The 17,411-nt window shown below is 37.5% G+C and overlaps 1 protein-coding gene across 1 annotated transcript in view; it reads left to right on the top strand.

Annotated features, from left to right (window-relative positions):
- Positions 1-17,411, top strand: part of LOC139723616 (plastin-3-like) — a 68,069-nt gene that overhangs the window by 16,501 nt on the left and 34,157 nt on the right. Inside the window, exons 3-6 of the mRNA XM_071634845.1 lie at positions 12,587-12,742; positions 13,118-13,271; positions 15,083-15,185; positions 15,864-16,071. Coding sequence (XP_071490946.1) covers positions 12,587-12,742; positions 13,118-13,271; positions 15,083-15,185; positions 15,864-16,071 — 621 coding nt within the window. The remainder of the gene's footprint in view (positions 1-12,586; positions 12,743-13,117; positions 13,272-15,082; positions 15,186-15,863; positions 16,072-17,411) is intronic.

The following is a 17,411-nucleotide window of genomic DNA, read 5'->3' as shown; positions in this document are numbered from 1 at the left end:
CTGATGAAAACATAACTTCCTCCCTTGGCAGAGGTATTGGGCCGAATGCATAAAACAAGCAATTGCTTGTAAGCAATTGCTTTTAAAGCAAAAGCACAAGCTCGTCTAGCAAAAGGTCTAGCTCAAGCAATAGCTTAAATCCATCATGCATAACCTTTTGCTTGTGCCCATACCTTTTGCTTGTCCTGCACAAGCAATTGCTTGCGTTTTCGACAAAAGGGACGTCACGCCTGTGCGAACACAAGGACAAAGGAGTGTGGCTACATGTATTTGAAAGGGCATGTGCGTGCGGAAACATTTCCTGACATAGCAGAAGAGCGATGAAATGACACTCATAAATGCACACACAGACGAATACACACAACTATACACACACATGTACAGTATTACTGGCTGATTCCCATCACTGCTTACAGTAGCCCGCATCTTCCGGATCGCACGTGGAGAGAGGTCTCTTTGCTCTCCACCGAAGTCAGATGTCCTACCTGTTTTTCATCACATTTTGCGTGCTAACCACTGGACATTCCCGTTGTTGAAATGAAAAAGTTTCTAACTCTACTTATGAGAAATTTCTTGTAGAAGGTACTTTCTCCTTCACAAGTGTGGTCTTTCTTTGATGAATATGAAAATGATACTTAGTTAGAAGGGAACGTCCCAGATTTAAAGCAAAAGCTCAAGCTCATTTTACAGAGCTTGGAAAATCGTAAGCAATTGCTAGCAAGAACTAGCAAAAGGTATGTTTTATGCATACGTTTTTAAGCAAATGCCTGGCCTCTAAGCAATTGCTTGCGGGCAGCAAGCAATTGCTTGTGCTTGCTAGCAAATGCTTCTGCTCGCAAGCAATGGCTTGCTTTTATGCATACGGATTCGAGTAAAAGGCTAGCACAAGCAATTGCTAGCGTTTATGCATCCGGCCCAATGATATGACTCAATTTTCGGTGAAATACTTCAGTATTGAATCTACTTGTAGGCTTGAGAGAAGCTTTCCATAGTTGGTACTGTAAGTTGGCATTGGTGCTCCAGGTACCGTACCTCAGCATCCCAGGTACATTATACAATGTACCTCCCTGGGAGAGTAGAGTTATACATTGAGGTCAAGGGGGACAACAGTTTGTACATGTAGCAGGATCCTGTACAGTGTAAACTCACTGGCCCACTCTTGGACCCAGGTCAAAACTTTCATATGATATCAGATGAGTAAAGTTGAATTGGCACGTGTTTGTTTGAAGTGTAAAGAGAGACTTGCCTAATTGGGCATTGGCCAAGCCAGAGGTGTGTCTTTTTTCAATGCCCTGCGTGGTTTGATATCGTTTCTATTTGTCTAAAAATTTGCATAAATAAATGTCCTAAAAGTTGGAGTGGAGCGTGAGATTGCATGATTGAAAGCCTTTCTGATATCGTACAAGCAGTTTTTCTTTTTTTTTAAATATAATAATATTCATTCATTTTTCCTTTATTCAAGTACTTTTTTTTTTTTTACTTATTTTTTTATTTTTTACTCATGATCATTGGGGTGCATTTTGGCACTTTGCGTCCAAAAATAGTTTGTGAAAATAGTTTAAGGATAAATCTAATGAAACTACTGAAATTCAAATACCCAGTGCTTTGTTAATTTTGCACTTTTACATACCTGGGGATGATATCATGTGTCTACAGGGAATACTTTCCAAGTGCTGTGCAGCCATTGAACTGCATACAAATTGTACTTTAACAGAAAAAAAAGTAAGATTACACTTGTACATCCTCCTTTTTATGAAAAATGGAAGCATTTTGCATGAAAACTTGTGATTGGATGCCTCATGAATGGAGTACACGTGTAGGTTGCCTACATTAACTGTAGTTCAGAGTGATGTTTAATCAAAAATCAAACCTTGTTTTGGGTCATTGTAGAAAATAATGGAGCTAGAAGTATAATTGTAATCATTGCCTCTATAAAACAAGTAGTTTTTTGTTCTTGCAACATTATTCATGCTCTAGTTCTAGATTAAAAAAAAATGAAAATAGAAAGAGGAAAGGAGAAGAAAAGAAGAAGAAGAAGACATTCTTTGATATGAAAAGGAAATTATTTCTGGCAAGAATGGAGACTTGTCTGTAGGATGTGAATGTACATGTACAAGTACATGTACACCACCTGTGAATATGATAGGGAGGGATTGTAATAAGGATCCCCTCTAATATTTTTCTTTCCATACTTGAGTGTACATTCCTGTTTATTGATGTACAGTGCATACACTGTACATGATTTAGTCGAAATGTGTCCCAAGTAGGAAATTCATGAATTCATTCTCTTCCTTTTCCTGTTGGGGAATGGCTCTCTTTCAAGGGTTGACATCATCAAGTGTCGCAGCTGGAGGAAGGTACAGTTTTGGAGCCAAATATAGAGGTGCTAATTTGGTGAAAGGGTGCTGTCACCCAGTCACTCCAAACAGAATCTTGTTACCATGGTGATGTAACTCTCCTAGAGAATTCACTCTGTGGGGAAGGGGGGGGGGGCAATATTCAAAAAAAGTTTCTATCACAAACAACAACTACAACATCTGTGGAAATCTGACAGGGTTGATATTAAAGTATGAGTTCTAACTCTCTTTGGGATTTTTGTTATGTTTTTGTGTATGTTTTCATTGCTTTGTTCTGTTTTATATTAACTTTTTTTTTTGTTTTTAAATTAAACCAGTCACTAATTGATAATTGTCCAGAATGCATTTTATATGGAAATCTTACTTGGCAGATAACAAAGAAATGCAGTACACACTATGTGTATGAAACAGTGCATAGAATTGTTCGTCATTGATGGCAGAAGTTGCCAAATGACTGTTCTGAAGACTTCATAATCACAATTCCATACAAATTTGTGAATATTTTGAAAACAAAGATTTAAACACAAAGTTCTGCAAATATGTTGTCTGCATTCATATCATAAACCAAAGCTGCACACTGATACTGGTCCGACGGTCGAAATCATTGTTGAACCGGTAACTTTTTCAGGATGAACCAGTAAAATACATGTCGATGGAAAAACTGGGTACCCTTCTGGCAGACAGGTCCAACCAGTAGAAAAAAAGGGTTTAAAGCATGCAGCCCTGATAAACCATAAGACATCTGTGTGAGACAGAATTGATTATTTGACATGTACAAATGACTGTAAATGTGTGTCATGTTATTATTTGTATTGTTATCTGGAAAGGGAAATTGTGTTTCTACATGTAGAAACACAATTTATTATACCTTCCAAAGGCCTACCAAGGCTGTTTTATTGCTTAATATTATGACTTCCGTGTTTCTGAAGGAGGAACGAGAATCCCAAATTTTGTGCTGCTAGGGACACTACACACAGACAGTGTACAGCTGTAGTTCCCTGCCAACTTTTTAAAAGGAGATAATCCTCTAGTCTGGTAATAAACAACAACAACACCAAAGAAACAGAAAAGAGGAGGTCATAACAAGTTTTTGTGCTAAAGTATGATAGGACTTGTCTAATCCATGGAGCTTGGAGTGTTTCACTATCAAGAACTCGCATTCCTCCCCGCTTCTATTCTTTTTGGGTTGAATGCGGAAGCAGTAGCCAAAATGTGGGGTACAGTGTGGATTGTGTTTTATTGTTGTCGTGTTTTATTGACAGTTGGGCATTGTGTCAGGCATTTAAAGGGAAAGGCTAGTAACCGATCAGTGGGAATCAGTGGGAATGCTGGAGGATGATTGTTCCAATCCTTGTGGGATTCATTTAAGAGTACATTATATATCTATTGTTGTGTGAAAATTATTTGCTTCAGAATGGTCTCATATTCAAGTAATGTGCTGTTTAATGTTTCCAGGTAAGCGTCCCTGGTCAGTGACGGGGCATTAATATGCACATTACTTGAATATGAGACCGTTCTGAAGCAAATAATTTTCACACAACAGTAGATATATAATGTACTCTTAAATGAATCCCACAAGGATTGGAACAATCATCCCTCAGCATTCCCACTGATTCCCACTGATCGGTTACTAGCCATCCCCTTTAACCCAGCCTCAGATCACTCATTAGGGCTGGTATGATGTGTTTGTGAGTGTGTGGGAGAGAGCGGTAGAGAGAGAGGGGAAAATCAGAGAGCGTCTACTGTAAATGCTGTACACCATGTACATCTTGCACTGTATTTGCAATGTTGCAGCCTTTTGATTTTTAGGAGCTTCCTTCAAGTTTCTCTGTCTTTGTATGCATGATTAATTTAATAGTTCAGGGACATTATTTACCATGTGCAGATGAAAAAAAAACAACTTCAGAGCTTCAAAATGATTATATTATATAAAAAAGTAAAAATTTTGATCAGTATTCAATCAATGTTTTATTTGTTGAATATAGAAAGTGTAAACAATGATACAATAAAATTGTCTCTAGGATAAACCGTCTACAGTTATGGTTTACAGTGTATAACATAGTGATATCTTCTTGTATTTTAGGCTTTATTGCAAAATTCTCATTTGATAAGTACTAGTTAAATGTTTTGTGATACAACTGACCTACAGATTTATGTACTGGGTTTATGCATCACATGTGACAACTCAATTCTTTTTCTTAATCACTGCTCCCGATGGTAAACAGTACCTTTAAGAATCCAAATCCACATTACGATTTCTCCTACAAGTGTACTTCCAGATGAGAAAGAAACTTTGTACATGTATCTCAATTCAACAGTTTCTGTTCAAGGATGTAGGCCTTACACTTAAAGGGGAAATCCAGTCCAAATATAAGTTAGTCTGATAACAAAGAGTAAAATATTACGAGTTCAATAATAAAATTTTGATTGAAATCTGGTGAAAAATAAGACAGTTATGACAATTTGAAGTTTCAAAAATTTTTCAGGAAACAGTTTTTGAACAGTGCAGATGGCAAAGTGAGCATGTCATACCCTCACAACTTGCCATATAGTTTGTACATAAAATTGTGAAATTTCCAGTTTTTCATTCAAGCGCAATTATGCCCGAGGCTCAAATCCTGATATATCTAAAGTGATCACTATTCTGAAGTTATTCAGCCAGGAATAACATTATGTTTTAGACTTCGATGACAGAAATATTGAATTTTCGTCATTTTTTTGTACACGATCAATGGAAAATTGTGAGGTTATGGCATGGAAATGATCATCATGGTTATGGTCATGGTTATGACAGCTCACTCATTTGCATATTCATATCCACTGTACAAGAACTGTTTTGCAGAAATAAGCAAAACCTCAAAATTTCATAACTTCCTCATTTTTCATCCAATTTCAGTCAAATTTTTACCACTGAATTCGTAAGATTTTACTTTTTTTTTATCAGACTATCTTGTTTTTGGACTGGATTTCCCCTTTAAGCTTGTAGTGAAAGTTGGTATGATATTGGAGGTCAATTTGAAAGTTGGTTGCCTCTCATGACGATACCAACTTCAGGTCAATAATTTCGCGATTTAATTTCATTGAAGAAGGAAATGATATGGCAAAAACGTATCGGTTTTGCTTTCCCTTTTAAAAGTGATAGATACCGCATGTACTTTGCCATATAATACAGATCTTTTACAACCACATCATTTTATGAGCACTGGTATACTTCCTGTAGAATAGAATAATATTTAAAGCAGACATTACCTGTAGATCCCAATACAAACAGAAGAATAGTGTCATTAGACCATGAGACTTCTCAAAGCAAATATTTCACATACATGTACTTCCGTCATTGTGCCCTGTAGGAAAATTCATAAACTGTGAGCAGTAAATGAACAATGATCATTTGAAACAAATCTCAAAATGGCACATTGGTGTACTGTACAAGTGTGTTTTGGGTTGCATATTATGGAGCATACTTCCTTCATACTGCCTTACAGTGTATAAAAGGAAATTCATAAACTACATATGAGTAATTTCTGGTCCTGCCATAAATTATGAAAAAGAGACAATAATTAAAATTAGAATGAAAACTTCATCTAAGATTTTCACATTCAATTTGAATCATAAAATGTTCGCATTGTATAATTTGAATCTTGTGTACCATGCATATTGTACAGTATGTGGCTGTACACTCATTCATCTGCAACATGCAAGACACCCTACAAATATGAGGAGTCACTCTTGAGTTCCTACACATTTCTAATCTATACAGGGAATGACAATCAAAAAAAAAAAAAAAAAGAATGAAGAGGAGAATGAGAAAAAAAGAGGTAAAGATTCTATAGGTTTGCTGTTTACAAGCGTTTTGTAGAATAGAATTTTATGCTTCCAGTACTTCCTCCTATGTACAAGTTAGGAGCCATCTGTGGGAAACTTCTGTTATAAAAAGAATGATTCCTATTAAAATAGGGTACATGTACATTCCCCTGACAAATTCATTTGGAGACCTACAATTGTACATAGTTGCCTGTGGAAAAAACAGATAAGTGGGGTGTTTGTTGTCTTTGTGTAGCTGCTCATGAAAATGCCAGTGATTGTTCTCAGGGATAGTGTGTGTGTGTGTGTGTGTGTGTGTGTGTGTGTGTGTGTGTGTGTGTGTGTGTGTATTTCTTTGTGAGGTTTTTTCAGGTGATATGGCCTTATCTCTGCATAATCACCAAGTATATATTGCGACTTAAAGATTAACGTACAGAGGCTGTACTATATTAATGCTATTTGGAAAGATTTATTCTGAAAAACAAAAAAGCTACCCAGTATGTTAACAAATCAACAAACATATTTCCAAACAAACACTGTCCACACACAAGAGTCCAGATACAGTACTCGGCAGAAAAAAAAAAAAAAAATTGCATTCTACAATCTGCAAGCAAACTTTTACCTAGTGGTGTCCTATCTGATGACATTGGGATGTGTGTCTTCATTTACCTTTAATATTAAGAGGTTGTCAAAAAACAATTGACCACTTTTAAGTTTGATATGACTGTGCATTACAAATCCAACCTACATTGTACATTTATGTACAGTATTTGCTTGACTCTTACAAGTACAAGCGTGTATTAGGACTCAAAACAGCTGAACTGGATCAACATACTGTGTACATTGTACAAATGTAGTCATACTTTCAGATGATATGAAAGAACAATTCTATGCAAGTTTTGGATCATAACATGAGTGACAAATTGTCTACTTTTGCACTCTTTCAAGAATTTTTTTTCTGTTTTTTTTTTCTCTCTCTCAGTTTAATAGATGTTTATTTTGTCAGATTTACAGATTTGGAGCACAGGAAACCCCCTGATAAAACCAAATATATCATTATGCCTTATTACCTTTCCTAACCCTGTCACAGTGTTTCATTGCATTCACAAGGTTTAATACATTGTGTAGCATCCCTGCCTAATGTCCTCATAAAAAAAGATATTCCAGATTTTATGACAGTTTACAGATATCAAGGTGAGTAGTATGTATACAAAGTATACAATATTTTCCATGTAAATTTGAACAAGCAATAAAGATTACTTCTTCAAACAACCCTTGAAGTGCCATGCTAAAGGATTAAATTGGTATTTGTTTGAACAGTATGTAATGAGTGTACAGAGTACTCACAGTGAATGTAGTACAATATGTAGCTGTCAGTTTCGAGGAAAAAAAAAATAAGGAGTTTGCAGACTTACCTGATAAAGGAAGCTGCTTGGATACAACAAAAACCAACATGAACAACTGAACCAGTGTTGTTCCCTATTTGGTATGAAAAGAAGAAGAGACCTGTGTTAAATATACAACTTGTAATTTACACCTCCACATACAACTGTACAATGTAGGGAACTCAGAGGGAGGATAAGATTCTTTTTTTTTTTTTTTTCTGGCTATTAGTTTCCTTTTTACTACTGGCAACACCCCTTTCTGACTACAACAGTATTTCAGGAAAACGAGACAAAACCATACAAAACAAAATAATGTCAACAACAATATTACAAAAAACAGCAACCCAATCACTTTACAGTATTAAAGTTTCAAGGTGGCGAGTGATGAATGCTCAAGAAAACCATCCATAAAATGAGGAGAAGAATGATGGAGAAAAATGATAACATTTGGTGCAGGGAAAAAAAAATGTTTTCTTCTCTTTGAAGCATTACTATATGGTGATGTGACATAGTGATTTGATCGCACGTACTCGTACAGCAAGTGTACAAATTTTGTACACGTATGTACTCGTACGTTTACTCATGGTGAATAGCACATCTGTAGGAAGTACATGTATGCCTTGTAACATACTGTACAATGTATATGGAGGAAACTTGGTGAAAATGTAAAATTTTTCATTTCCGCCAAATTTCCTCCAGATGGTACAACTGTTGGCATACTTTTGTTAAACACACACACACACACACACACACACACTCATACAACAAAACAAAAACTTTACACACGAAGCAAAAAGAAAAATGCAATCTGTGTTTTAATGAGGACATTATCTGGGTGAAGATATGAAAGTTTTCCTATACCCTGGAAATGGAATTAGAGTACAGCTAGAATACGTACATCAAAAACCGGCCATGCACAGTTTAATTCACTGGTGGTAGCCCCTGAAAGTTCCTATCTTTTCGGTATTGTGAAATCAGATCATTTCTATGTATGTCATATTACAAACAATTTGTCACTTGTGTTCTGTGCATTTACACATTAAGGTCTGCTCCTTTACACATAAAGGTCTGCTCCTTTACACATTATTACAGGTCTGCTCCTTTACACATTATTACAAGTCTGCTCCATATGCGCTGGTCCTGATGTCTGTGCTTTCTAAGGGTGCGTTTATAAGATTTTTCTTCTGGCTAGAAACAGTGTTTTGAAACACTGTTTCTGGCCAAACAGTGATTCTAGCTCGAAAAAAATTCTTATAAACACTCGCCGTGATTTGAAACAGTGTTTTGAAACACTGATTCAAATCGCACAAAATAGTGCGTTTCAAAACAGTGTTTCTGTAGAATCAGTGTTTCAAAAATCTTATGAACGCAACCGCGATCGCAAACACTGTTTATAATGACGTCACAATGCCTTGCGCGCACCCTGTTTGATCTTTTGCCGAGGAAAAACTGTGCAGAGTGAGTTGCGCAATGGCACAGTCTGAGCGAGAGCCCCAACACGCTCAGAGAAAAAATCTTATAAACGCTCTCCTGACGAAAGTGTGATTTGAAACAGTGTTTCAAAACAGTGTTTCAAAACAGTGATTCTAGGCACGCAAAATCTTATAAATGCACCCTAACTCTATATGCGTCCCTTTTTTTTTCTATGAATGATGTCGAGATTTCCATGTTGATCGTTTACAATGTTCAGTAACGTACCTGATCACGCGCACGCATTGCATGTCAATATTGTTCAAGATCATGTACTAAGTATTTGGGGAAAAAAATGTCGATAGCACGATTGTTTGATTGAAAGAATCAGGTGACCGACTAGTTTCTTTCATATCATTTTTGTGTTTGTACCATACTCTTTAAAACATACATACATTAATGTACTGTAATAATCCCAATAAATAAAAATATCTGAGTGACGAAAAAAGCATGAATACTTTGCAGTGGGCATGTCTCAGGTACATGTAGGTCTTTAGTCTACAAAAAAGCAAACATAATACTCATGGTCTTGGTACACTGTAAAGCATTCGATATCAAAGCTTTTTGAAGTTTTAGATCTTTACTTTCGCACATTATGCTGTGAATGGGACTATTGTGCAATATGTTCACATAATGTGAGTAATGTGCTGAGAGATACTGTACATCTGTGCTCACTTTGTGTTCTTCCAAACAGTTGGCAAAGGTTACAGACGGCATTACTCACGGGCCTTGTCCAACGGAGCAGCAGAGCCCGAAATGAGTCACGCTGTACTGTAATTTGCCATGCACACAAACGACAGCCCCTCTCATTGAAAATATCGGTCCATACAGTGTCTAATGTGTGTGCGTGTTGGGCTTGGGAGGAGGGTGGTTAAATGTCCTTTAAAGCGCCAGATTCCTTCAGGCTGATATACTGTACAGGGTAGTTAAAAAAAAACACATACACCGCACACAATTTTACAATTTACCAATCATATGAATCTATGAAACATCACTTTCACAATTTTGCAAGATCATAAAATGATGTGCAGCTGTACGTGTAGATCTCCAATTTCCATCCCAGACTATGAGTTTTAACAATGTACAGTGTGTATTGTAATAGTAGGCTATCTTTGAGTTCTGTATTTTACCAAAAAGCTGTGAAAGTGGGATAACATACAATGTCTGATGGCATGCTGCTGCCCCTCTTTAAAAAAACAAACAAACAAACAAACATACATTGGGTGTCAGAAGTGGCAATGGACATACATGTACATACACTGTACATTTTGTGATACAAAAGTATCTTGAACCACCTGTTAAAATCACTTGCTACAAATGATGTTTACATGTGCATGACAGAAAAGCAAAGCTGTGTTTAAAAGTGTGTCTGAAAAGTATCCTAATTGATAACTTTACAATCATTACAAACTTTTAAGTTATTTGCTTTCTTTTCTCCCCTCTTATTACATCTAGACTATTAAATTTTCTGGTATATTTCTCCTATTAAAGAAAAAACCTGTGAAAGAATTGCCTGCCATAGCAACAACTATGTATGCAGTTCATTCTGAAAGCATAGAAATTACAGTGTTCACAATGAGTAGCACTTGTACAGGTAGCCTTTGTACTGGTACACAATGGCCCAAATTCACGAAGGTGGTACAAATGAAACCATGGTTTAAACCATGGACAAAAACCATGGTGCGCAAAGTGTCGCTTGGAATATTTCGTTATGAAATCAGTCATTTTGTCGATGTAATGATTATATTGTAAGTAAATGATATTTCGTCCGCGAAATGGTGATTCCATGCGACACTTGATGCACCATGTTTTTTGTCCATGGTCTAACCCATGGTTTTATTTGTACCATCTTTGTGAATTCGGGCCATAGAGAATGTGCATTGGATATCTGCAGAATTATAGGCCTAATACCAGTGTGAGCATGGACCTACAATACAATAAAATCAGGTCGTGCACTGTAGTCTTTGGTGTGAGGAAGACACAAATTTTGTCTTCGTGGTTTTGAAGTCCCATACAAACTGGCTTGTCACCTTTGATATCGGACTACATTGTGCTATATGTACACATTGTACGTACTGAATGCTACAGGCCTAGGCCGACACACCTTGTACATGTACTACATGTACATGTAGCTACATCTGTATATGAACAAAACTAGTGTATGTGTGAATTAGCTGGACAAATGCTGGGTAGCATTGTGCATTCACACAAACCATAAAATGTGTGTGTGTGTGTGTGTGTTTGTGTGTGTTTGTGTGTGTTATTAAATGAATAGACAGCTTGCTGAATCAATCACTTAACTACACTTTATTAAAGTTACATTTATAATTGACACAATAGATCTGTTACTTCGTAATAAATAAAAGAGTTAAACTGCACTTGCACAATATGTATAGCCACTCATGTGTGTCTTGGTTTCAGTTTTTGTGGCATTGTCCGACTATCAATTCCTGGTAAAGCATTGATATACAAATGTACTATAAAGTAATACAGTTGTACTCCATACCTTCCAGTGCGTCCTCATCAATATGAGTCTTTCCCAAGGACAGTGTACAGTCAGCCTCAGTACTGAGGTTGCATATATATATACTGGTATTCCATTATGTCCACACTGATACACTAAACAGTCATTTGGAACATTCAACTGGTGTGTGATGTGCCATGAGATCTGTTTCTTAGAGGCAGATTGTATAAAATTATCCATTTTCTAGTCATTGGTGGGTTTATCTGGGTACATTATGTACCAACATACAGAGCTCTGACCTTTGACCCATTGGTCATCATGTCGTTATCACCAAACTCTGTGAGGAGAGACTGTGCAACATTTTTGAAAAAAAAAATGTAGGAAAATAGAAAAAAAAAATTAAAAAAATGATAATGAGGAAGTAGGAGTTGTAAGTATTCAATGACTTTTAGTATTACAAAAGGTTGAAAAGATAATATGTTAGAACTCCAATTACTGTTGGGGGAAAAGAGGAAATAGTGAGAATAAATGTTTGAAATGTGGGCCCCATTTCATAAAGAGTTTATTTGCTGAAATGACTATTGTCATGGTAACAACAAGAATACAGCTTCCTGATTGGCTGTTTGCTGTGACAAGTTGTCATTCCAGCAAGAGTTGCCATCCTAACATCTTTTATGAAATGAGGCCCTGGTCTGCCAGCCTCGAGCTTGCATTTGACATGAGACACTATTACTGGTACTACATAATACGATGTGACATTTTGTAGTATTGTACATGTGAAGGCAGGTCAAGAAATGGAACCTCATATGCGATCAGATTGCTTGTCTTTTTCTTTATAATGATGCATCGAAAATGTCCTTGTTATAACCGGAATCTCGTTGGAACTCGTTATAACTGATTTGTTCTGCCATACATTTACACGCAAAGGAAAACGGGACCTCGATATACGTGTAACCGAAATTTGTTATAAAAGGGTTTTCACTGCTCTTTCTCTTTGTTGCATTTAAAGTGTGATACTTTTTTAAAAACATATAACATGTCATATATTCTTTTTTTTTGCAAAATTTCTGCAATTGTTATGATTTTTGATGTGTGTTCCTCTCCAGATGGATTTGAATACTGATGGGAAGCTTACGCAACAAGAACTAGGCTCACTTTTTGAGGAAGTAGGGGAAAAATTGCCAGGCTACAGACTGAGGGAGATCATGAGTGAGGTGGACACGGACAAAAACGGCTCCATCTCCTTTGAGGAGTTTCTGGCTGTGAGTTTCAAGACCAATATTCCTTGCTTCCATGAATGCTTTTCACAAGATTTGATACAGTATTTCACATCAATCAGCTATTCGTACAAATATCCATGTAGTGCCTTTTATCTAAATTTGTGGAATTACAGTTATACATTGTAGTTGTGATGGCTGTGAGCAGATCAACTGATAAACTGAAAAAAATGCAAAATGTTATACATGCTGAACTAGGGTGAAGTTATCCATAGGAGTCTGGGTTATTTTTAACCGTTATTATTAAAGTATTTCACTTGCAGGCAAGTTTAATTGGTTTTATGGTTCTTTTGTCTTTACTTTACCCTTTGTTTCTCAACAATTTTGATGCCCCGTGGGACCCGTGTTTGTCATCACCAGGTCTACAACAATATGCAGAGAGGGAAAGTGTCGTCCATGTTCAAGACTCTGGTGACGAAGCGGGAAGGCATCAAGAGTGTGACAGGGTCGTCGGAGGTCAGCTCAACGGGAACGACACACTCCTACTCAGAGGAAGAGAAGGTTGCCTTCACAGGTAAAAAAACAGAAGGCGGTCTTAACACTTTTTTACACTTGGTGTTTCTTAACCCCGGACTTTCTCTGACCCAGGACTATAGTTAGTCCCGTACCAATTTTTTCAGCTTTTTACACTGGCCAATTAGTCCCGTACTATCTCTTGTCCGGGGCTAAGGAGAAAACTGACCTTTTTACACTCGTATTTCTTAGCCCCGGACTTTCCAAACCACATGAATATATTCATGATTACGCTGTGCACTGTACACGTACACGCACGCACCGGCAGCACTTGATTACCTCGTTTCTTATTGGTCAGTGAGGGTCGGACTTCGTCTCCGTCGCTTAGCCCCGGATTATTTTTTCGTTCTGTTTACACTCACTTGCTTGGCACCGCAATTGCAGTGCTAACCCTGCTATTTTGCAGGGCCAGATAGTACCGGACTATCAGTGGGGCTAGCCCACTTTGGCAAAAACAAGTGTAAACAGAAAGTGGGCTAAGGATAGTCCCGTACCAACGGTGGGGCTAAGGCCCCCCCCCCCCCCCCCAGCCCCACCGTTGATACGGGACTAAGCAAAAATTTACAAGTGTAAAAAGCCCTTTAGAGATCGTGAAGAGTTTTATTGCAAAACAAGCTAATTCTGTTCTTGTTATTTAAAGTTGAGATATTTGTGATTGAATATGTTAAAAAAGACAGAAAAAAAAGAATGAGAAAATACCACATATTTTTAAGCATAACATTTAGAATATCCCTTGTTATGTTACAAGTTAGGTATTACTGGAAAGGTTTATTTTTGCTCTATCTGATGATGGACTAACTTTGAAATGTCTAAGAATGGCACTTTAATAGCTCATTTTGCAATAAAACTATTTATATGTATTTTCACGAGAAGAGCCCTCTGAAAGTGCAGACCTCTGCCAAGCAGCCATTTTCCACCCATACACACATGCTGAAAAATCATCCAATTTTCAGCCTTTTTGTATGTCATCAGCTTCCAGCTGAGCGATGCCTCGCCTGAGAAGCATGTGCTTCAGAGGGCATGTGCACACCTCAGATATGCGCAGCATGAACTCCCAAGCTCATTGACGCTATCTGCAAAAATGTAAAAAATCCTTCAAAAATTGATAAAAATTCCTGTCCCACTACCCAAATTTGATTGCAGTTTCTGTTCCTTGTGCCTTTATGAATGTCTCCTGCAGGTTTCATCTTAATCCGTTCCCAATTAGATGAGTTATTTTGCACCAAAATAAACAAATAAACAAACAAACCAACGCCAGTGAAAACATAACCTCCTTCCTTGGCGGAGGTAACAAACATACATGTACAAATGAGAAGCCAGTTGGGAATTCAGTGTATAACTAAAGAGAGGAAAGCAGAATTTTGAACACTAGTTTTCATTTTCACTTCATTTCTTCTCAAAATGAAATGAAGTGTGAGATTTTTTTGAGGCTATGTCTATCATCACCCCCACTGATTTGCATGCTCACAGCCAAAATTCATATCTCTGTTTGATGTAGGGCCCCAAACTAAAACTCAATTTCCCTTACTTTCTCATTTCATGATTTCTTTGTCTCGCCCGCATAGCGGAAGGGAGATGTAGGCATCACTTTTTTGCCAGTAGCAGCGATGGTTGCAGTATCGTCACTAGTCAATGATTAGGTGTACTCTCTGTAAAGCTCTCCATAGCTTTGAGCTATGACCACCATTATTATAGACCCCAAAATGCCCGTCAAGTTCGTACATGTTGCTGTACATTGACGTAAATAGAGCAATTTGTCAATCAGTTGCTGAAGTCTTTAATTCTGGTATGTTTTCTTCATTCATACTTCAGATTACATCAATAGTCAGCTTAGAGAGGATAAGGATCTTGCGAGCAAGATGGACATTCAACCTGACGACCTTTTCAAGGCTGTGGGTGATGGCATTCTCTTGTGGTAAGTATTGACATGATAGGGTTGAAACTAGAAGTGTGGGGGGAAGGGTTATGAGTCTTGATCCATTAATAAGCCAGTATTTGGCATTATTCAAAGCTACTTGAAGACATAATTTACCATTTGCAGATGAAACAAAAACCCGGCATTAGTGCTTTAAAATAGTTCTAATATGTGAGTTGGGATGGAAACAACCAGTGTAAAAGCTTGAATTAGTAAAATCGATGTGAAGTACTGTTCAATACCCAAAATGTTAACAATAATTATAACAAATGTTTCCAGACTAAACCGTCTACAGTTACGGTTTATTGAGAAAAATACAGATATCTACATGTACATATATGTTTTACGCTTTATTGTGAAAATGGTATATGATGGGATGTTTTGTTGTACAACAGACCTACACAAATATAATGCATGTACTATTATTTTAAATGTCATATCTTGACATTTTCTTAAATCACTCTTCCCGAAGGTAAACATGACCTTTAATGCCTAAACTTGTCCAACTTAGCAATTTTTGGGATTCAATAGTCGTGTGCAAACGAGGAATATACGTGTGTAGAACAGGTGACCAGAATGGCCTGTGAATTTACACATTATACTCTTTTACACTTGGGGGAAGCTTTCATTTCATCATTTTGCACTGAATTCATTATTAAAATAAATCCCTGTCTGCAGTAAAATGATCAACCTCTCGTCCCCCGGCACCATTGACGAGCGGGCGATCACGAAGACCAAGCTCAATGTTTACACCCGATCGGAGAACCTGACGCTGGCGCTGAACTCGGCCAAGGCCATCGGCTGCAGCATCGTCAACATCGACCCTCAGGACTTGCAGCAGGGAGTCCCACATCTTGTGCTTGGTGTACTATGGCAGATCATCAGGGTGAGTTCAAACAGTTGGACAAGGGGCACATACAGTATGTCTCCCCCCCCCCCCCCCCCCAAATTACAATCAGATTTTCGCATGGACAACTTCCAATATGATATATCCATCTAAATGCCACTTCAGGGTCCTAAAATATAACATCTTAGCTATATTATGCAGAAAACCCCATTCAATTTGGTTGAGTGGTCACAGAGATATATTATGTGGATCATTGTAACGCATGTCATGGGTCTGATTCTTCCAAGTTTAATAGGCACTTGGATGTTCTTGGAACTGCATAATGTGTGAACACATTGGACAGAACTTGGAGGGAAGGGTTTCCTGACGTGCTCTACAAAACTCCTCATTTCTCTTTGACCACTGAAGCAAATCGGATGGGGTTTTCTGTAAGATGTGGGTAATAAGTTTCAATATGATTTCCTACCCTGATATTGTATTTAGATTGATTCTCTATTTGCAGAGTTATCGTTGCGGAGGGTCCCATTGTAATTTTTTTTTGGACATATGGTGTAGGCCCGAGAATTCACAAAGGTGGTTTAAATGTAAACCATGGTTTATGCAAATTTCTTCTGCGTAAATACGATTGACAGATTGCATTTATTCCAACAGATGTCCAATAAAAAAAACATGCGCTGATATGTGCATGTCAAAGTTACTGTATGCCTATTTTGTACCTATTTTTTTTTAGAGTATTGTCTAAATTTGAACCACCTAGAATAGTGAATTTGGGCCATGTAGGCCGCCAGAACCAAAAAATGTTCCAAAGCAGTTTGAAGGCGAAATGGAAAAGCATGCATTTTGTTTACTGTTATCAATATGCTATAATATGCAATTTATGTCCCCTTGAGCTATTGTTAGCCTTTGCATTGAAATATTTGCCCTAAAATTAGACTTTATATGTGACATGCCATGACATCAGGATCCAAACGTCACTGACGGCTGAGCCGAGAAAATGAAGTTTGAAGTTAAATCATCAAAATCGGTCAAAACAACAAATTTCTGTTTTTGGCAAAATTTTGCAGTCTAATGCGTCGTCTATCACTGCTAAAATTTCGAAGCTAAATGATCAAACGAAAGGCAGGAAATTAATAGTGTTTTTCTGGGCCATGTTTTTCTGACTTTCAATGGAACAGAAATGTGTCCGAAGATTTGGATTTAAGGCCGCAAATAGACTCCGCCCTGGCAAAGAGGGAGTGATCTTATTGGTCGGTGTATGGCATCCTGGTTACTGGTTGGTTGTGTGTAGACCGCTAGCGCTTAGCTTGAATGAACATCGCGGAGGTTGCTAGGAGCATACCTTCAGTATTGTCAAGAGGTGAAAACTGTCTTACCTCCCC

Source organism: Diadema antillarum, unplaced genomic scaffold, assembly GCF_040938485.1.
Source record: "Diadema antillarum isolate AM-2024a unplaced genomic scaffold, OU_Dant_1.0 scf00000196, whole genome shotgun sequence".
Classification (NCBI taxonomy): domain Eukaryota; kingdom Metazoa; phylum Echinodermata; class Echinoidea; order Diadematoida; family Diadematidae; genus Diadema; species Diadema antillarum.
Note: the sequence above shows the minus strand (reverse complement) of the source record. Positions and strands in the feature narration are given on the sequence as shown.